This window comes from Myxocyprinus asiaticus, chromosome 35 (assembly GCF_019703515.2).
Source record: "Myxocyprinus asiaticus isolate MX2 ecotype Aquarium Trade chromosome 35, UBuf_Myxa_2, whole genome shotgun sequence".
In the NCBI taxonomy this organism is placed as follows: domain Eukaryota; kingdom Metazoa; phylum Chordata; class Actinopteri; order Cypriniformes; family Catostomidae; genus Myxocyprinus; species Myxocyprinus asiaticus.
This window is the reverse complement of record NC_059378.1, coordinates 20,194,032-20,215,671: the sequence shown is the minus strand read 5'-3', so window position 1 is coordinate 20,215,671 and position 21,640 is coordinate 20,194,032. Positions and strand designations below refer to the sequence as shown.

The 21,640-nt window shown below is 38.4% G+C and overlaps 2 protein-coding genes across 6 annotated transcripts in view; one reads left to right on the top strand and one right to left on the bottom strand.

Annotated features, from left to right (window-relative positions):
• LOC127426316 (SRSF protein kinase 1-like) overlaps positions 1–14,817 on the top strand; it is a 54,589-nt gene extending 39,772 nt beyond the window's left edge. For 4 of the 5 annotated variants that reach the window (XM_051673058.1, XM_051673059.1, XM_051673057.1 and 1 more), the window contains 10 exons: positions 1,365–1,471; positions 1,931–2,096; positions 2,849–2,874; positions 3,834–4,053; positions 4,731–5,138; positions 6,890–6,990; positions 7,268–7,375; positions 8,272–8,341; positions 11,738–11,830; positions 13,325–14,817. In XM_051673058.1, the coding sequence (XP_051529018.1) occupies positions 1,365–1,471; positions 1,931–2,096; positions 2,849–2,874; positions 3,834–4,053; positions 4,731–5,138; positions 6,890–6,990; positions 7,268–7,375; positions 8,272–8,341; positions 11,738–11,830; positions 13,325–13,509 (1,484 nt within the window). In that variant the 3' untranslated portion in view covers positions 13,510–14,817. The remainder of the gene's footprint in view (positions 1–1,364; positions 1,472–1,930; positions 2,097–2,848; positions 2,875–3,833; positions 4,054–4,730; positions 5,139–6,889; positions 6,991–7,267; positions 7,376–8,271; positions 8,342–11,737; positions 11,831–13,324) is intronic. The other variant, XM_051673060.1, reaches the window with a different exon arrangement.
• Positions 14,818–15,950: 1,133 nt separating this feature from the next.
• On the bottom strand, positions 15,951–20,596 carry LOC127426337 (LHFPL tetraspan subfamily member 5 protein-like). The gene is made up of 3 exons (XM_051673086.1): positions 20,179–20,596; positions 17,453–17,692; positions 15,951–16,055 (listed from the first exon to the last, which is right to left on the bottom strand). The coding sequence occupies exons 1-3, from the start codon at positions 20,588–20,590 to the stop codon at positions 16,045–16,047; spliced, it is 663 nt and encodes a 220-aa protein (XP_051529046.1). The 5' UTR covers positions 20,591–20,596; the 3' UTR covers positions 15,951–16,044.
• Between the last annotated feature and the right edge of the window lie 1,044 nt (positions 20,597–21,640).

Below are 21,640 nucleotides of genomic sequence, written 5' to 3'. Positions count from 1 at the left end.
TAACTCCACCCTTTCCGCTATGTATGGCAAGCCACGTGCGCTGAGTGCATGAAGTGTCCAAAATTCCACACTCCATTTTGGCGGTTGAATAAGTGCATCATCCGGGTACTTAAAGGATTAGTTCACCATTATTTACTCACTTTTAAGCCATCCCAGATGTGTATGTCTTTCCTTCTTCAGCAGAACCAAAATGAAGATTTTTATAAGCACATTTCAGCTCCATTTGTCCATACAATGAAAGCGAATGGGTGCCATGACACTGCTGGCTGTTTGACACTCCAAAAGGCATATTTAGGCAGCATAAACGTCGATCAAGTCTTCTGAAGCAAATCAATAGGTTTGTGTAAAAAATAAATCGATAATTAAAATTGTATTAACTTTTAAAAAAAACGCTTCCTGCTACCAGTCGACGCATCACGGAGCTGAGTGGATGGCCGTGTACATGTGCGCTGTTTACCTGGGTAAGTGATGACACCAGGATGCGCTGTGGGAAGACGGCAAGCTGGTGGAGGGAGTGTGATGCTCTGGGCATTGTTCTGCTGGGAAAACCTGGATCTAGCCATTCATGTGGACGTCAGTTTGACACGTGCCACCTACCTAAACATTGTTGCAGACCAGGTACACCCCTTCATGGAAATGGTATTCACTGATGGCAGTGGCCTCTTTCAGCAGGATAATGCACCATGCCACACTGCACACATTGTTTTGGAAAGGTTTGAGGAACATGATGAAGAGTTCAAGGTGTTGCCCTGGCCTTCAAATTCAACAGATCTCAATCCAATTGAGCATCTGTGGGATGTGTTGGACCAACAAGTCTGATCCACGGCAGCTCCACCTTGCAACTTACAGGACTTGAAGGATCTGCTGCAAATGTCTTGGTGCCAGATACCACAGGTCACCTTCAGGTGTCTTGTAGAGTCCATGCCTTGGTGGGTCGGCACTGTTTTGGCAGCACACGGAGGACCAACAGCATATTAGGCAGGTGGTCATAATGTTTTGGCTCATTGGTGTAAATGGAGGGAAAAACAAAAACAAAATAATAATTTATTCTGATGTATCGTACAGGTGGCCTTTTGCAAATAATGCCTCCATATTTGTCTACGTAGATTACTTTACTAGACATCCACAGGTTTTTTTCAAGTAAATTCCATATCTGCTTCTGTGCAGGCACAAATCTCAGCTTTGCCACTCAGTCTTTCGATGCACAGCTGTGGGTCTAGTCTCTTTGCCCAGATTTAGCCCAACTCACTCTTTTATTTGAAGAGAACTGTTCATAATGAGCAGGAGTTCTTTGCTCATGTTCCTGAAGGATCTAGATGTTTATTCTTCTGGGACCAAATTTTTCCTTTACTCTGATCTGTCAGATGTGTGCATGGTGTTTGAAGTTCTCGGTCACCATCTGCTGAAGTGGATTATTAAATCTAACTACCAGGGCTTACCATTGCCGTGTGTCAAGAGCATTATTCGACAGGTAAGATTATATGTACTGAGGATAGGATTTATTTATCTCTATAGCTTGGTTACTTTCTTTTTTTTATATAAACTTAAATTACTTTAATACTACATACAGGTACACTACTAGTCAAAAGTTTGGAAACACCTATTTACTCTTTCTTATTCCTATTTTCTAATTTAGGAATATTAAGTGAAGTCATCTAAGCTATGATGTAACACACAATGACATATTTGAATTATGCAGTGACGAAAGGTTCAGCAAGATTACAGCTCCACCTGGGCTGCTTTTTAAACAGTATTGAAGGAGTTCCCATGTATGTTGGCCACTTGATGGCTGCTGCTTTTCCTTCACAATCCGGTCCAACAAAGGCATAAATTAATTCAAGTGTGTACAAACATTTGACTGGCACTGTATATTTCAATATTTAGGTGTATGGTCAAATCTACTTCCCATCTAATTTTTTTCTCTACACAGGTCTTGCAAGGCCTGGACTACCTGCACACCAAGTGTAAAATCATCCACACAGATATAAAGCCAGAAAATATCCTGATGGATGTGAATGAGGCGTATGTTAAGAGACTGGCTGCCGAGGCCACAGAGTGGCAGAAATCTGGAGCCCCGCCCCCTTCTGGCTCTGCAGGTGATAACATGCTGAAACTCCCATGGTCATGGAAATATCAGGGAATTTTGAAAATGTGATTTCCAAGCAAAGTATTGGGCATTAATTAAATCTTAAAGTCACTGAAATTTCTATTTGTATTCTACTCTAAAATATTTAATCTAGAAGTTCCTTTTTGTGAGTGCAGTCTCTAAAAAATGCAATACAACTTAACGGTCTGTGGACATTTACTCTTGTTTTAATTATTATTCTAAATATGTGAGAATTTTTTTATTTAAAACATGCATTAAGGCTGGGTTCAGAAAGCCTATGAATATTCTGAAATGTACAGTATCTCTTATGTTGTTTTTACTTGGTTTGAAAATAAACTATGAACAAGAAGAGTGGTAAATAGTATGTCAATATTTTACATAAAACATTACGATACTGTTAGTAATGACTATGTGCTATATCTAGGCTGACAAGCGTATAAAACTGTAACTTAGTGACTTGATGAATTTGCCATTATAAGTAGAGCCATTCACATCCACTGACAGCTCAGCATATAACTTATCCATTGATGCATTATGTAGGGTGACATGAAGTCTGCAGGATGTTTCTAAATGGAGAGCAATGACTCATAGTCTTCTAAACAAGTGAAGGATGATAAATTCCCACAGTTTGAATTTCTCTGGAGAACCTCATGTGCACTGCCTATGAACTGTCTCTGCTTCTGTGATGTTGATCTTGCACGAGAGGATACTGACTTTGTTTTTTCTTTTTCCCCATTGCAGTGAGTACAGCTCCAGCCCCCAAACAAGTACGTTTTCTTTTAATATTTTGGAATGTTTTTAGTTAAATGAGCTTTTATACTATAAAAAGTAAATGTAAATTTAAATGTAAAAAGTCAATTTTGTAAATGTGTGACTGCACTTAGTGATGTGTTTTCTCTGTGTGAATCGGCATTTTGTGAGCTGCATTTTACATTCATACCAGTGTTTAAAATGCTGGATGTTTGTTATTGTCTCACTGGATTGTCTTAAAAGGATAGTTCACCCAAAAATTTAAATTCTCTCATAATTTACTCAACCTCATGCCATCCTAGCTGTATCTGACTTTTTCTTCTGCTGAACACAAACATAGATTTTTAGAAGAATATTTGAGCTCTTTAGGTCCATACGATGCAAGTGAATGGTGGCCAGAACATTGATGGTCTAAAAATCACAAAGGCAGCATAAAAGTATTCCACATGACTCCAGTGGTTAAATCCGTATCTTTAGAAGCAATATGATAGTTGTGGGGTCAAACAGATCAATATTTGAGTCCTTTTTACTATAAATTCTCCTCCCTGCCCAGTAGGTGGCGATTTACACAAAGAATGCGAATCGCCTAAAACAAAAGAAGAATGTAGAAGTGAGACTGGGGATTTATAGTAAAAAAAAAAAGGACTTAACTATTGATATGTTTCTCACCCACACCTATCATATGGCTTCTGAAGATATGGATTTAACCATTGGAGTCGTATAGGTTACTTTTAAGCTGCCTTTATGTGATTTTAGAGTTTCAAGTTCTGGCTACCATTCACTTGCATTGTATAGACCTACTGTACAGAGCTGAGATATTCTTCTAAAAATCTTCATACATGTTCAGCAGAAGAAAAAGTCATACACATCTGGGATGGCGTGAGGGTAAGTAAATGATGAGAGAATTTTTTGGGTGAACTATCCCTTTAAGACAGAAAGAGAATAGGCAACAGATTGGTGCTTCTATCTCCTTCAGATGGCAAAGATGTCAAAGAACAAGAAGAAAAAGATGAAGAAGAAACAGAAGCGTCAAGCTCTACTCCTGGAGAAGAGGATCCTGGAGATAGAGGGACTGGAGAAAGGCCCAGATGGAGGAGGAGAAGAGGAGGAGGACGATGAAACGGAGACCCCAGACAGCACCCCTTCAATCCCCACCACCCAGACAATTCATGACATCACAGCTGAGGCCACACTGGGTGAGCAGTGATTACATGATTACTGTATATTAAACCCAAACACTTGATTATTAGTGGTGTTTGCTAAGGCAAGCATCACTAGTACTATTGCTTTTCATTGGGGTTAGGGATTTGAACAAACCCCTAACCCAAAGTATTACATTTCTGCTTGTAATTTTTTTTGCAACATTTGTGCAACGGGCATTAATGATGCCTCAAATTGTTGAGAGGCGGTATGCTATTATTTTTGACCACTGGATAAAACGGGTGAAAAAAATCCCAAAGATTAACGTTAACATTAACATTAACGGATGGACCTGAACCCTATGTAGGGGCCAGGGCCCAGTTGCGAGAAACAGCTTGTAATGGGTAAACACCATTCACATGTCAGCCTAGTTGAGTAATCAGTTGTAAATGGTATTGTTAATGTTGCATGATTAGATTATACTGCAAGTTCTTTTTATGACCAAAAGATATCTTTAATATTGCAGAATCCCTGCTGCTCTTCACTGGGCATAATGTGCCCACCCACGTCTCAGTCGTTTAAAAAAAACATGCTTCAAGCTACTGTCTTCATCAATTATGACTGGTGTGGCAGTGCCTTCAGAGTCTACGACGTCATTATATATTAGCAAGTGTTTTAACTCAGAGGATGAATCGAAGTCAAAACTTTTTCACTGACCCTGTTTCAACCACAGATGGCATCGCAGACGGTTGGTCTCAGCTTAGAGGCGGCGTCAACGGTCACAGCCAGGGCCCTGAGGATGAGCAGACCCCAGATCTTCAGCTGCAGTTGAAGGACGAAACCCCCGTGAACCCTTACGACAGCAGTACGGAGGGGTCCGAGCCTCCTAACCCTTACCCAGCATGCAATGGCACAGAAGAAAAAGACCCCAGTCCTCCATCCCCTGCCGCCACAGACGGTAATGGACCTTTGAATTGTGGCATGATTCAGTCACAGTGTCCTAGAGTGCAGGATCCAGAAGGCCCCACGGCGGAGCTGAAAGGCTCTAGCTCTGCTGAGGGCCCCAGAGTGGAGCTGGGCCTCACCATGGAGGTGGACCCCAGCGCACAGGCAGCCACAGAGGAGGAGAGTCTGAAGGACGGTCAGTGTGGATCCCTTGCTGGAGGAGTGAACCCTCCCTCTGATCCTCTGTGTGATCCTTACTAACCTCCACCTGCCTCTGTCCAGCTCTTTCTCTCTCTTTCTTTGTGTTGACACTACAGAGTCACTATTGGTTAAACAGGAATCTCTAACACAAATGGCACAGCTTGATTTTGTGATGTTGAATAATGTACCAGAAAGGGATAGTTCAAATAAAACTGTCTAACAAATAATAATACTGTTGGAATTGACAGGGTTCACACAGGTTCTTCGGCTTGGAAAACTTTCGGCATGGAGAATTTAATAGTAAATATGCGTTTTTCTAGTTATGCTCAGCTGCAAAATATTTAATTGGCTAGAAACTGTTCTTTGTGAGCGCAATCTCTATAAAATGATCCTTATTCAGTTATATCAATATATTCCTTCAATTATATTATATTTAATTATCTTGAACGAATTTAATTGTTCAATAGATGTTGGAACCCTGAATTAAAAAAACAACAACAGCAAACTGTTCCTTTCTGTGTAATGGTGACATCCATTCAAATCTAATTAAATAGTTGCCTATCACACAATGTCCTAATCAGCCGCAACATGATAAAGAAGCAAGCGATTAAAAGCTGTCTTGTAAATTAGAGATTTTGTCCTAACTAGCTGTGACGAGCGACCTGAAATTTCTGGTTTTATATTTCAGCGGCATTGCACTTGTTAGCCCCGCCCACTGTGAAATCTCATTGGTCTTGAATATTAAACGTCAAATATGTTTTGAATGGTTAGGATATGGTGTAATAAGTTACTAATACTTATGGATCTACAAATTGATGGTTCATGAAATAACAGTTCTGTTGGTCTGGATAAATTTCTGTATTGCTGGAAAGTGTAATTCCCAAGGGTTTGGACGCCTTGTTGTGGGATTACGTTTTCTTATGTTAATTCAATAAGACTGTTTTTTCAAGCACTAAAGCCCAAAGTATACTTTGGTAAGACAAGAACGCGTGACACAAATCTCGTCATCAGCAGAGTAGTGAAGCACTGAACGCGCACAGCCCTATTTTTCTAACCGTGCATCTTTGAACGCGCAGAATGCGCATGTGCTTCGAATTATTTGCACTGATTAGTGGGTCCACAAGTTGACAACACTCACATTTGAGCCATTGCTGTCACTAAGAAACGCTAGAAGATGTAATCGCCACTACACATCAGGAGATGAAGGTAAAAACAACAACAGTGGATGTGCAAGTCAAGAGCGCTTGTGTGAGGAGGTCAGGAGAAACCTGCATTTGTATAAGCATAGTCTAAAGTACTATAAAAGACTTATTTATAAGTCTAATCTCCTGAAGAGAAATAGTCCAATGTCTCATAGCAGTCATAGCGTGCATGCGCCAAGCACATGTATGTGCGCGCACAGTAATATGGAGTATACTTTGACAGGCTCTTGTTTGACTGTAAGCAGACGCTGAGTGTTCGCGTCAAAATCAAAGTATACTTTGGGCTTACAACACAGGTGTTCACCTGATGTCAGTGTTCTGGCATCCTTGTTCTAATAGGCTCATTTGTCATGGCAGATAATGATTATTAGAGAGCTGCTGCATTAAACACAATCCCCTACAATGCTTTAGAAATCAGAAGAATCAAAACCCACACCAGCACACCCTTTGTACTTTACAAGAGCCAATCCAGGATTTGAGTTGTGTGTATTATTGATTTAAAAACCATCTCTCTCTTCTTCAACATTGACCTGTTGTACTGCAGCTAAGATTGCAGCGGGGAACCTGCTGGTGAATCCCCTGGAGCCTCTAAACGCTGACAAGATCCAGGTGAAAATCGCTGACCTGGGCAACGCCTGCTGGGTGGTGAGTGTGACATTGTCCTTGCACTTCCAACATACATAACACCTAGAAGTGTTTTCTTCTGCACATTTTAGGCTAATTGTACATTAGACATTCAGTACAATGATGTGTGGTTAGATTCAGATGAGGAATTCAATTTAGGAAATCAATGCATTGAAGGACATGAGTAGATTGATTCATTATCAGTTTAATACCTACAGTATGAGGATATTGTCAGCATGTCTCACACTTGTATCAGCATTTGGTTCTGCTTTATGTAACTCTTGTTTATTCTGCTCAGCACAAACACTTCACAGATGATATTCAGACGCGGCAGTATCGCTCTCTTGAGGTGTTGATTGGGACAGGATACGGCACCCCAGCAGACATCTGGAGCACAGCATGCATGGTGCGTTTAAAGACTGGAACTGGATTTTTCTTCTTTTTTTTTTAGTAATGGTGGCGGTTTTACATTATTTTGGTGGAAGAAAGAAAACACCACCAATGAAGTGTGCAGTCCCAAAACATCACTGTTTCGAGTCAGTATCTCTGTTCCAAAACCTGCGTAGGCAGCTGCCTTCTGAAGACTATAGGGATTACTTTATTTTTCAACGTGACTTTCCATCTCATGCACAGTCTTGTGCTCAGCCTTTTAACCGAAACACTTTTTTTATGGATACTGATCAACAGTTCTCTCGCCTCGTCAACCATTTGGATTTATTTTTTCACTGAGCTCAGCACAGTGCATTCTGGGATTACCTTCACTGCAAAGGAAATGTGATGCAGCCTTGGAATTTGGCCAAAAGAAGGCTATTTGACCTTTTCGAACACCCTTCGCGTTGAGAGTGCACCTCTAATGTTGTCTAGGTATGCAGCTCACTAGGGTTTGGAACAGAGCTTATTATGTTTTCAGACAGAAGTCACATGTCTTAGATTATTTCACATGGATAAGACTCTTCTATTGGCAGCTTTCTTCAAAACATTTAACTGCAAGTTTGGCTGACACTGGTCCCTTGGTCCATGTCCTACTCTGCAATGCACAGACTTTGCACTTTTCTTAAACGGTGGGCCCTGACCCACAGAAAGAGATTAAACTCTGCCTGGATCAGCATTTCAAGCACACTACATAACAAAAGAGTCTTGCAAGCTGCACTCTGTCACCTAAGCAGGCTTTAGTTTGGTTAAGGGTAAGAAGGTTGGTTTGGCATTTCAGATCGCTGCCCATCACCTAGGGAATTTTAATGATATTAGGATTGTGTAACACACAAACATGCATGTTCTGAGTCAAAGTTTGTCTTTCTGCAGGCATTTGAGCTGGCGACGGGGGATTACCTGTTTGAGCCTCACTCTGGAGAGGATTATTCCAGAGATGAAGGTAATTATTCTTGCACAGGCTGTGATTCTGGCTGTGTCTGAAACCTAAGGCAGCTGCCCAGTCACTCAGTGACTTTGCTGGCAGCGTTTTCCCTATGTTGATACAGCTTAAGTAAACTGGCAGGCTGCTGTCCAAGGTAGCATAGCTTGATCTCTAATGATCTAAAACAAATTACAAGGTAACAATGTAATGTCTAATGATCTATAACAAATTCACAATAAGCAATTAAGTAGACATAATTAAGCAATTATTTCATTATTACAATGCCAGAAATGGAGTTTACATTTACATTTATGCATTTGGCAGATGCTTTTATCCAAAGCATCCAGTGCATTTAAGGTACACATTTTATCAGTTTGTGTGTTCCCTGGGAATCTAACCCATGATATTGGCATTGCTAGTGCCATGCTCTACCAATTGAGCTACAGGAACATCCAAGTTGTAAGTAAAAAAAACAAAAAAACATTAATAAATCAATTTACTAATGTCAGCCGCTCCTTCAGACACCATTTTTATTCCTTCTCCCAACTGCCGGACTGCACGCTCAGGATTGTGGAATATAACAGGTAGCAAGGATACATTTATGCTGCCTTCAAAAAACAGCCTGATGATGGCATCTTAGTAAACAGGATAATAATTCTATCATCATTTACTCACCCTCATGCCGTCATAAATTCGTATGACTTTCTTCTGCGGAACACAACCAAAGATTTTTTTGAAGGATGTATGAGGTGTTTTTGTCCATACAATTTGTCAATATGGGTTCCAAAAAGCTCCAAAAAGAACATAAAGGCATCGTTAAAATTTCCTTATTTACCAAGAAGCTGAAAAAACAGCGAGACACGACGCAGCAATCAAAGACATCCGTCTGGCATATGCTTGCATAGAAAACAACAGTAAACAGCCCCCAAAGGTGGATGTCTTTGGCAGTCATAAATTTAGCGTCTCGCTGCATATGCATTAGCTATGTACATACAACTGTATATAATGAAAAACTCTGTGGTACCACCGGTATTATAACGTTGGAGTCTGTAGTAGTGCTATGGCACCGGTTAGGGCCGTCCAGGCACTCAACCTCGCAATGGGCCCCGCCTTTGCTTGGGACAGCCCTGGCATCCTTATAGGCTACTGTGCAACACTAAAGCCCCGACACGCATGCAGTGACTTCCAGTGACAAAGCGACCTCATCTCATTCATTGTCAATGAGAGCTGGAGACTTCCAGCGACACGAGCGACAGCGACCTCTGGCGACTAGATGTGGCCGTGGCGAGTGACATGACAAAGTTGAGAAAAGTTTAACTTGATGCAAATGAGGAGCGACAGCCAATAGGAGTGAAGACTGTGTCAGTGGAGCTCACATCATCCGTCTCCTTTGAGATAATGGTGTCGAGTGCAAGCAAGACAGAGGAGAAGTTAAAGTTTCTGTGAGCGATTTCACTGTTCTATATGATTTGTCTTTAACCACATACATGGATATAATAAAAAAATGGTGCGTGGAAAAGAAATTGTCTGCAGTCTGTGTGAGTTTGATTCGTTCATTGATAGTTCGTTTGTCTTATTAATGTTATGATGCATTGAGCACTGCTGCAGTTCATATAAAAACACTCTCCCCTCAGAATGTGCATTTTTAGGGACAAAAAAAGTAGAAAGAATCCTTGTTAAATTAGAATGCAAATGTCTCATCTGTGATCATATTTTCAAAAGACATGGCCAGATGTGCAGTCCACCAATAACGTTAGAGCGACAGCAATAGGAACGCCCACTAGCAACATCACAGTACAGAGACTAGCGACATCTAGCTATAAAGTCGCTGCATGTGTGTACGTGGCTTCAAGCCCCATTCACACCGCCAGCGACATCACGCGATAAAGCAACATAATCGTATTCAATGAGAGCAGAGCGACTTCAGGCGACACGTGCTGCTGCGACCATTGCCAACAAAGATCGCCGTGGCGAGCGTCAAATTGAGAAAATTTCAAACTTATGCAAATGACGAGCGACATTCAGGAGCAACTACGAACGAGAGTAAAGACTGTGGAGCTCACATCACCCGTCAGCTGTGAGTGAAGATACTGGAGACAAATACAGTCAAGACGGAGGACAAGTTAAAAGTTCCTGTGAGCGATTTCACTGTTTCACGGTTTTTCTGTAACCACATACATGGATATGGGCTAATAATCTTTTTTAATGATATGATGCATTAAGCACTGCTGCAGGTTATATAAAACACTCTTCCCTGCAGAATGTTCATTTTTAGAGGCAAGAGAACAGATTCCTTGTCAAAATAGAATGATATCTTAGTTTTATCGGCAGTTTAATCTGTTGCTACTATGGTTAGTTGTGCTGTCCACCAATAACTTTAAAGCAACAGCAGCAGGAACGCCCACCAGTGTCACAGATCGCAGAGTCTAGCGACACCAAGCAGCAATGCCGCCGCCGGTGTGAACGGGGCTTAAGTTAAAATAGAACCGTGTTTTGAAGCGTTTCTTGTTTTACTTTTTTCAAAATATTTGAGAATATAGAGGGGGCCTGGGTAGCTCGGCTAGTATTGATGCTGACTACCACCACTGGAGTCGTGAGTTCGAGTACAGGGTGTGCTGAGTGACTCCAGCCAGGTCTCCTAAGCAATCAAATTGGCCCAGTTGCTAGGGAGGGTAGAGTCACATGGGGTGACCTCCTTGTGGTCGAGATTAGGGGTTCTCGCTCTCAATGGGGCACGTGGTAATTTGTGCATGGATCATGGAGAGTAGCATGAGCCTCCACATGCGGAGTCTTTGCGGTGTCATACACAACGAGCCACGTGATAAGATGCGCGGACTGACGGTCTCAGAAGCGGAGGCCAACCACTTGTCCTCCGCCACCCAGATTGAGGTGAGTAACCGCGCCACCACGAGGACCTACTAAGTAGTGGGAATTGGGCATTCCAACTTAAGAGAAAACGGGATAAAAATGTAAACAAATATTTGAGAACACGTTGCTGAGTGGTTTATATTGATTTTATTGCACTCTCTTGTGGACATAGGAGACAACATCAATTTCAAAATTGAGATGTCTTGTAGATTTTCCCCCTACCTGAAATAATGTTTTACAAATTTTAGTATAATTTGAACTGGATTCAGATTGACCAGACTTTCTCACATCTTGCAGAATTAGAAAATCCAAATTTTGGTAATATTTCAGTGAAAAATTCACATTTGGTTTGTTAGCACTGTTGATAGCCCTAAAACAAATATCCTCTAGAAAGGACAAAAATTAATTGGTGGATCCCAGGAGGCTAGATATAAAAATTTGAGTGGGCCAGTTGAAGCCAGTGGTTTCAATGTTTCCATCTTGTTGGTGACAGACGTTTTCTTGCTATCTACTTGATATTTCTCGGTCTCTTCCTTTCGTGAACAGATCACATTGCGTTGATTATTGAGCTGCTGGGGAAGATTCCTCGTAAACTCATCCTGAATGGCAAATACTCCAAGGAATTCTTCACCAAGAAAGGTACAGCATGAGTAATTGCTCAGCTAATGTTCATTTCACTTACTTGATAAACTTGCTTGCAGTCTTCAATAGGCTTGTGTGAATGTTATAGTTTGATTAATGAGGTATGTCAGCCGCTCCCATGGTTGGTATATTTTCAGTGCGTGTGCCTGTAACACATATAGCCTCTCCCCTTTTTTTTGCCGGCTGTCAATTTTAACCTCCTGAAACCCGAGCATAACTGCTGTGTGCATTTCCTCATTTCTCTTTTTGATTTGTAGCACCTAATAAACAAGCAAAATAAATAAAAAATAAAAAAATTTATTAGAACAAATAGTTTTCCTAAAAATGTATGTCCACATATGTGGACAGCGGGACTGAGTTGTGAAATTTTTAATATCAACCTATAGAAAGTCTTTTTCTAATCAAATTGTTTCCAGGAGTGTTGGTTATTCATGATTGAGACGTTACAGACAATACATCAGAAATTAGCATAATTCTGATTCAAAATAATGGCCAGCATCATCCAATCACTGCCAACCATGTTACAATAAAACTTTGCGTAATACATTCTGAATCTATGTACTGATTACCATTGTCCCATGTCTGCCAAACATGTTAAGTGGTTTCAAACATCATCTGCAGCCTGAAACTGAACTTTTGGTCTGATTTTAGGAGTGAATGCACTTAGCTTGCATAGATAGCTCTAGGATGCTCCCTTGCTTCCTATTTAGTGATTGACTTAACCTCCAGTGTGCTGTCTGTCTGTGAAATGCACCTTATTTTCATCATAACTCCATATAAAGCATCTGAAAGCAACATTTTTCAGCTTTTGGATGAACCCATTGATTTTTAATGTGAAAGTGTAGTGAATATAGGAATGCATTTACTAATGTTAATGAATAGAACTGTATTATACAGTGATAAAAAAAAAAAAATGACCCACAGATGTGTTAATGTTGAAAATTTTTCAAAATAAAGTTTTTTTTCCCACTTTTGATGGAATAATGTCCCAAAATCCACGTATGTGGACATCATGTTAATCAGAGTGCTAGTTTATCTAGAGATGCTACTCTTTACACCCAGAGAGCTTTCCTATCAGAGGCACCTTTGTCATGGAAATCGACGTCATGTTGTCGTGTCACTTGTCTCGGTGTGCCAGAAGTTTAACCCTTAAACGACAGTCTAGGGTGTTGTGAACTGTATTCAGTCGGTTTAAATTCATTTAATTTATACATTGCGTGTAGTGAAGCCAAAATACAACGTCAATGCATGTGGACGTGGGGTTACACAAGGTTAAAATGGATTGATCTGCCTCTAAAATCACTGTAACATTCAGCCTTGTGCATCTTACTGTTTTTTTTTTTCACTGAGGTGAAATGTGTCATTTCTGCAGCACCAAATAGAAATGTAAAAATTGACGTGTTACCCAAACACTCCCCATTACAAACATCTGCACATTAAAATGGGATCTTGTGTTTTTGTGTATTTTTTATGTGTCTATTTGTTTATTAGGTGACCTGAGGCACATCACTAAGCTTAAACCGTGGGGTTTGATGGACGTGCTGGTAGAGAAATACGAATGGGCACAAGAGGAGGCCCAGAATTTCACTGACTTCCTCCTTCCAATGTTGGACCTCGTCCCAGAGAAAAGAGCCACCGCTGCTGAGTGCCTCTGTCATTCCTGGATCACCTCCTAGTGGCCAAACGCCTCCAAAACACACTCACACACACACACACACACACACACACACACACACACACACACACACACTCACACACAATGTTATTTGGAACTCATGAATGCTCACAGATGCTGTCTTAAAGAGCCATGCCTGGTATCATGGCAAATATTAGCTGCAAACTGCGAGAAGGTCCAGTCATCTGAATCTAATCTGAATCCAGTTAGATTCTTCTTTAATCCTTAAATTTGAGGAATATTGTTGTCCTTTTTTTTAATGTAATGGGTATAATTTCTGTGTGCTGTTATCTCAATGGTTTGTGCTCTTGCTGACTTATCTAATCATCACTTTTGTATAAATTCCAGCATATCATGATTGTTTGAAACCATTTCAGATTTGCTTTCAAAATCTTCTCAAATATCTATGATTCCACCATCCATTTTCTTAGCGACATTGTTCAGTTTGAAATACTAAGGACTCATCAGCTGATTGTAGTGTTTCTTCACTGTATTAAGAAACCATAAAAACGATTGTTGATCTTTCATATCGCCACAAGATGGTTATAGATCAGATGTCTGAATGAAGAGGGAATCATGAAGTATTCCCACACACGACTGGAGTTCTAAATCTGTTTTTATTTTCAGAACTCTCTACTTATTGAATGTGCATTACTATACAAGAGAAGCAAGAGAAACATATCCATGCACTTTTACCATGAATGACTAAAGTAAATAAAACATTTTCATCAGTGTTTCCATACAGTATATTTTGCAAAAAATCTATAAAGGTCTATTAAAGGTTGAATAACCCATTTTGTAACGTTAATCAGTAAGTTTAACAGAGGAAAAATGAATGCCAGGGAGGATTCATTTTGGTATCATTGTTTCCTTTACAAAATCTAAAATAGTGAGAGCATCTCAAATATTGTACATACTCATACCAAAGAGTTGGTTCTTCACTGGATCTTTGTTGTACAGTCTTAAGTCCCAGTATTTGTGTACAGTTTTGCCAAGGCTTTCTGAATGAATCTGCAATGATAAGGGGCATCTTTTCGAGCTTTCACAGTGTTGCTTTAGGCAAAATCATATGATTTGTTTCTATTTTCACAGACATTTGAGCGAAACCCGTTCTAGTTTAATTTTGACGGGCCTCTGCTTTCTGTTTTGTATAAGGCAGCTTCATTTGAACTTTTACGGTAGCCTAATACAAACACATCCTCTGCTTCTCTGCTCTCTATATCTCTCCTTTTTCAAGATTTTTCTCTTAATTGTTCAGCACTGAACTAAAATGTTTTCTGTAGTAACTTCAAATAAAGATTTGAAAATGGCAACTGGCTTGTGTATCTCTTATGTTTATACTTGCCTTCATCTTAACACTCTAACCAGGTGCAACATATTTCTATAGATATACATTATCTAGCTCTGTTTTAAAATATTTCATCGGTTAGATATTGCCCCTGTAAGCATTTGTGTAGAGTAAGACTTGACCACAAGCTGGTGTGATAGCATCAGTCTGTCCATTGAAGGTCTTATTGGAGACATTTCTACACTAGTGAGTGTAATCATCAAAGTTCATTGTAAATCGCTGATCAAAATGTGTGGGACCATTTGGATGTTAACAGAGTATTACGTTTTCCTACTGCCAGGTGAATCGGTTTGCAGTTTATTTTTGCTTTATTAATTTCGGGTAAACCCTTATAAGTTAGCAGAACTCAAAAATTTGAGGCAATCAAGTTACATACATTTTTTACAAGTTAATAGAACATTAAGATTTTGATTTTGTACTTTATATGCATGTTAATTGCTCATAAATTGAAATACTCATATTTTATGGCATCTAACTATATTTAACTTTTTGGATGAACTTAAAATTACCATGTAAGCTCAATTTAAATATCTCAAGTAGAGGGAACCTTACTAGCTAGTACAGTGAATGCTAGCATACTGAATGCATGCTAATTTGAGATTAGCATAGCAATTACTCAATGAGTAAAGCAGTATACTGTACTATAGAACAATCGAAACTTGTACCTGTCCTCAATCTAACCTCAAACAAGCTGAACAACACTACTCACAATAATGGTAACCCCCAAAAAATTTAGCATAATGGAAACTCTTCTAAATAACACAAAAAAACAGTAAACAATAAGTATCCCCCTTTATATTCATCTTGCACTAAGACACATTATATAACACTTAATTTTCATTTTCAGTTAAATTTAAGTTCCTGTCAATTTAAAATGACAAGTTCATTAAAATCAAAACAATAAAACAAGTCAGGTTACTTAAAAGGTGTCAATTATTTTAAGCATTAGGGTTTACAGTGAATGCATTGTACACAAAAGTGATTCCTTAAGAATTAGATTAATTTGGCAACAGTTTCACAAATTATAAAATTATCAGATTGATGCACTTTACTAGAGTAATCTCTTAGGTGGCAATTACTTCTACAGGTGTTGTGGTGAATTAAAAATGATTATTTTCCTGCATATTTCAGAGTCGGTCTGAAAGTGGCATGTATCCCCATAGGGTCCATTGTGTAGTTCATGTGTCTTCATGCTTCCTCTAAAGAGAAAGAGATCCATCAATCCATGTTAGGTTTTGAACATTGCATTTTTTTGGCATTGCATAAGGAATATAAGAACAAGAATAACGTGATTAATACTGTTTTTCACATTTGTTGAAAGTTAATAAGCATACTAAAGAAAGACCCAAATATTAGTGTTTTGGGCTAGGTGGATGATTTGAAAGATTTCTATCATTCAACTGGATTTTTTGAGTAACATTTTGCCCTACACCCTTTGCTCTCTTTATTATTATTATTATTATTATTATTATTATTATAGGAATAGTTTACTCAGAAAATAACAATTCTGCCATTTTCCCTCATGTAGTTCCAAACTTATTAGATGTGTTTCTTCAATGGGCAATTTCATGTCCGAGGGGTTGAATTTTATTAAAACAAACAAATTTAAATTTTTGTTATGTGAAGGTCACAATAAAACTCACTTAGAAACATTTTTACAAGGCCTTCATCATTTACATTTGGTGTGTGAAAATTTTTCTATTAATGTTTAGAGAATTATAATAGTCCTACAATTGTGGCGTCATTTCCACCACACCAAACAATTTCGCCCCTAATCAACTTTTTTTTAAAGTTAGTGTACTAGTGTCAGAGCAAGCTTGAGATGAAATATGAGAAAAGCAATGTTTAAGAGCAATCAAAAAAATTAGGTAAATATCACTTGTGAGCAGAATACTTTCATTAGGCGTCATTTCCAGTCAAACTGTAAATGTTCACAATTATGCAAAAGGTATTTAATTGTGTGGCATTTAAGATACATAGAATGTACCCTAAAGAAGTTTAACATGAATTGTAATTTTGCAATATATGTAGGAAATCATGAGCACTCACATTAAAATGAAGACTCCAGTCATATCAGTAACCTTATAAAAGCTGTTTTATTCTACATGAGGAGGGTCCGCACATGGGGGCTGCCATGTTTGAATCACATGACAAGCCGAATATTACTCACTTAATATCAGTAATCGTCCTGTTATTTGACACTTTCACTCACTGATTAAAATAATCATGGCTGACTGTGAATACTAAATTTCTACAATGGCATCTGAAACTGGAAACTATTGATTTCAAATGATGCTGCATCCAAGCCACTAGGTGTCAGTGTAAGTCCAAGATGACACAAAGAAATAAGTTACTGAGTGCACCTTTAAAGATTTATAGAAGTAATTTCAATCACCCTCATTTCCATCATGGATTTCCATTAAATACAATACAGAATTTTAGATGTGGTAGAAATGACTTTTATAGAAACAAATGACACAGATCTCATGTAATGCATATATATATATATATATATATATATATATATATATATATATATATATATATATATATATATATATATATATATATATATATATAAATGGACATCTCTCACCTTTCTTGTCCTCCGACTGGAAGTCCTCTGGCAGCAGTTTGTCTTGCCGGTTGCCCAGCACAAAGGCGAGGAAGGAGAGGATGAAGGAGTCCATTATGCTGATGATGGCCAGTATGTATGCCCAGCGTACTGTGCAGTTACCCAGTGTATACTTATCCGTCCGCTGGCCACACATCCGCTTCACCTCTTCTGAGTCCCAGCCATCTGGATAGATCATGCATCCTATGACCATGCAAGTTGCTGAGGATAGAAAAGAAATATGGTATACTGGAATGGAAAGAAGACCTTTGTCAGTTAAAGATAACAAGAAACATTGCAGCCTAGAAAATAGTGCAAAATAAACTATTCTAATCAGTCACATCTTGCAAGCAAACTCATATATGCTCAACTAAGGGAGTATAGTTTTGTTGCATTAATCATACATTACTATAGTGGTGAGCTTTATTTATTTTTTGTGAATTCTATCCCCCAAACTAAATTCCATATATCATCATATTTTTGTAATAGATGTTGGGTAAACAAGGGAACACAATAAATCACCAGTACAATTGTACATTAAGGCAAGTGTCAAATAATGAGCGTAATTTTATCTGAAACTGTACAGTTGGGTAATTTTAGAAATGTTTGGCTGGCACAAGTCTTCATCACATGTGTTTTCTTTGTTGTAATTTTATGAAATGTTATTTTTTGCTGTTCCATGAATTATTTTATGTTTATTATATGTATTTGATGTTTTATGTATTGTGTTACAGTGTGACAACTAGCCCAACTCTATCCTACGTCATTGTCAAAATGGTCTTCGACTACCAGAAATATATACTTTGCATTCAGACTGTTGCCTGTCATTCCAGCCACACTTATCTCATCATTTATTATTCATATGATAATATACTCTGTGCAGGGCAGCTGCTGTGGGTATAGCTTTACACACGCACACACTCTCACTTTCATCTTCACTTTCTTTTAATGAGTAAGCGTAATTATTTAATTACGCTGTTATGTAAGACAGTGTGATGACCGATGGTTATCTGTGTCATCACTGATAACTACATTAGATCGGGCAACACTAAAAGGCATTAGGCCTATATTTCACAGCAAAGCAACATGTTTGCCTGGTTTTTCTTCCTTCTCATTATATTCAAATGATAAAAGAACATTTACTATACTATACTTACAAAGAGTACAAGCTGATGCCAGAGAGAGAGAGAGTATTGTGCAATACTTAGGTGTAGGGCATCTGTGTAATAGTATGGTATACAGTATGGTATAGGGCTTTGTGCAATATCTGATGCGTAAATGCATGTTAATTGTAGTTTATTTGTATGTGTGCTGCTATGTTGACTGTGTTTTCTCGGATGCCCAAGACAAATTTTTCCTAAGGGAGACAATAAAGGCTAATCTAATCCAATAATCTAAACTATATCAACCCATTTTATTTAAAAATGTACCCATTTATTAAAAAACCCCATTTCATTCTCAGTAAGATGTGGAACTATCCAGGGTGCTGAAGTCTTGCGCAGCCTTATGTTAAGAGTTTAAGGTCTGATACAAAACTGTTGATTTCTCTATCCAGCCTCATTATCATTCTGGGAGGCAGTTTAGAATATTGCATTTAATGCATTTAATGAAGAGTTGTATGTTCCATTATAATTTGTATTACTATTTCAGTAAACAAACTTCATAGTTCATGTACTGTACATTCAAATATGTAAAGTGGCCCACAAAAGTATTTGTAAACTTCAGTCACATTTTAAAATGTATGAAGGTCGTTGCATTAGCTAATGAAACATCAAACAATGTCGCATTTATTTTAAAGAAAGATAGCAAAAGCGCACTTTTCATGCAAAACATTTCACAATTATATAGAAAATAGATATACATTTAGTTAAAGTTAAAATATAATTCAACACTTTCAGCCTTGTCAAACATTAGTGAAACATGTCCATAATTAATGTGATGACTCTGTTAGGAACTTCAGGGAAACTGACTTTATAAATCCAAATGACCTTGAAGACCAGTTGTTTACATGTAATGGCAAAAATGGCTCAGAAAAGTTAAGTTTTGAGAAAAGGTCTGTTAGGCTTATAATCTTTGATAAAGGAATATTAGTATTAAGCTCAATCGACAGCATTTGTAGAATAATATGTATTACCACAAAAATTAACTAAGACTTGTCCCTGCTTTTCTATAAAAATGCAGAAATCTGGGTTACAGTGAGGCACTTACAATGAAAGTGAATGGGGCCAATCAGTAAACATTAAAATACTCACTGTTTCAAATGTATAGCCACAAGACATACATGATTTAGTGTGATAAAATCACTTACTAACCTTTTCTGTGTAAAGTAATATCCAATTTTACAACTTCGATGCCATGATGACATAATGGCATAAACCCTAAAGTCCTAAACCGACTAGTTTAAACTACTTTACAGCTCAAATAATACACACGTTTTAACAGAGTAATTAATTTAAATGCTTTTATCAAATTATAAGGTTCATATTTCTGCCTTTAAACCCTCCCGTAAATGGCCTCATTCATTTCAGTTGTAAGTGCCTCACTGTAACCTCGATTTTTGCTTTTTTTTTAAAGAAAAGAAGAAAGAGTCGTAAAGATTTTTTGTGGTAATCAACATTATGCCACAAATGCTGTCGATTGATCTTAACTTGTATTGAACCCAGAATATTCCTTTAATGTTTAAGTGGCATTAGTATGGTGTCACTCACCAGCTGCCAGCTGCATCCACGCACAGATCTTATACACGCTGCCTGAATTGCAGAAGAAGAATAAACTGAAGCAAACAATAGTTCCCACGATCAACAGCAAAGAAATCCCAACGAAGAACATGGCGGTTTTGAAGGCACCAGAAGGAATGGATCCAAAGTCCAGTGCACTGCCCTTACACACCAGCTCCCCTGTGATGGGATTCCCAATGCAGTAGTGAAAAAGCCCAAAGTAACCAGACTGAGGTGTATCGACACTGTCTCCAATCCAGTAGGGCTGAATAAAAACCACCACACAGATGATGGCAAAGCAAATAGTGAAGATTGTCCACAGTACACCAACAGCCCTTGAGTTTCTCACATAGTTTGTATGATAGATCTTGCCGGCTTCTTGGGCAGATAACATTTTAGTCATGTTTGCTGGAGATGTTGGTCCACCCGATGGTGAGTTTTCAATAAATTAATGATCAGAAAGAAGCCAACTGACAACTATTGGGAGAAACGTAGTAAACTTCAAACCCTGTTTAGCCGAAACATGCCAAACTGTTTATCAAACTGCCAAAAGTCTTCCATGAATCTAACCACTACTCAAAACAAAGATCAGATTATGTCTATTTGTTCCATAAAAGAAAAAAGTAGGCACCCAGACAGCAATCTAATCCTTATTTCTTCAGGAACTGTACTCCAAATGGTCAGATCTGTGTCCTGAGTAAAATAATCTAACCCAGAATGAATGTAACTTCTGTCTCCATCCGCTTCTCAGAATAAGATTACAAGTCAACTGTGCCCATTATATCTGACCGATGAGAAAGTTTGAAAGCTAATGAAAGTGGTAACTTCATTCTTACAGACATGCACTGGCGCTGTGAGATCATGGGATTATTAATTAATGTAGGTGCACAGTTACTCCCTGGCAGTGCCTCAAAACCTAGAGAGCTGACATTCCTTAAAAAGGGATCTATCTTCTGTTGTGTTAATGGTTTGTGCTACAAATAGGGGAGACTGCTATATATCTATCTATTTGTCTGTCGGTCTGTCTGTCTATCTTTCTATCTTACAGTGCCTATAGAAAGTCATCATACCTTGTCAAAATCCTCATCATTTGTCATATTATTGTTTAAATAAATTAAATCTAATTTTTTCAGCTGTATTTACACATTATAACCTTCAAAATCAAAGGGAAAATAACATGTAAAAAACAAAATCTGAAAAATTATTCAAAATTAATTAGTAAAATATCTGGTTTAGATACAGTAAGTGATCAGCCCTCTAAGAATAATAATTACAAACTTGCTCAGATGTAACCAATCAGCTTTCAGATCACATACCTGGCTAATTGGCCCCCACCTGACATCAATTGTAGAGGTTCTGATTGCTTTAGAATAAATCCGGCTGTTCCATGAGGATTCCATTACCAGTAGTGGATGGTAATGAATTCATGAATTCACCACAGTTGGAAAGGTGT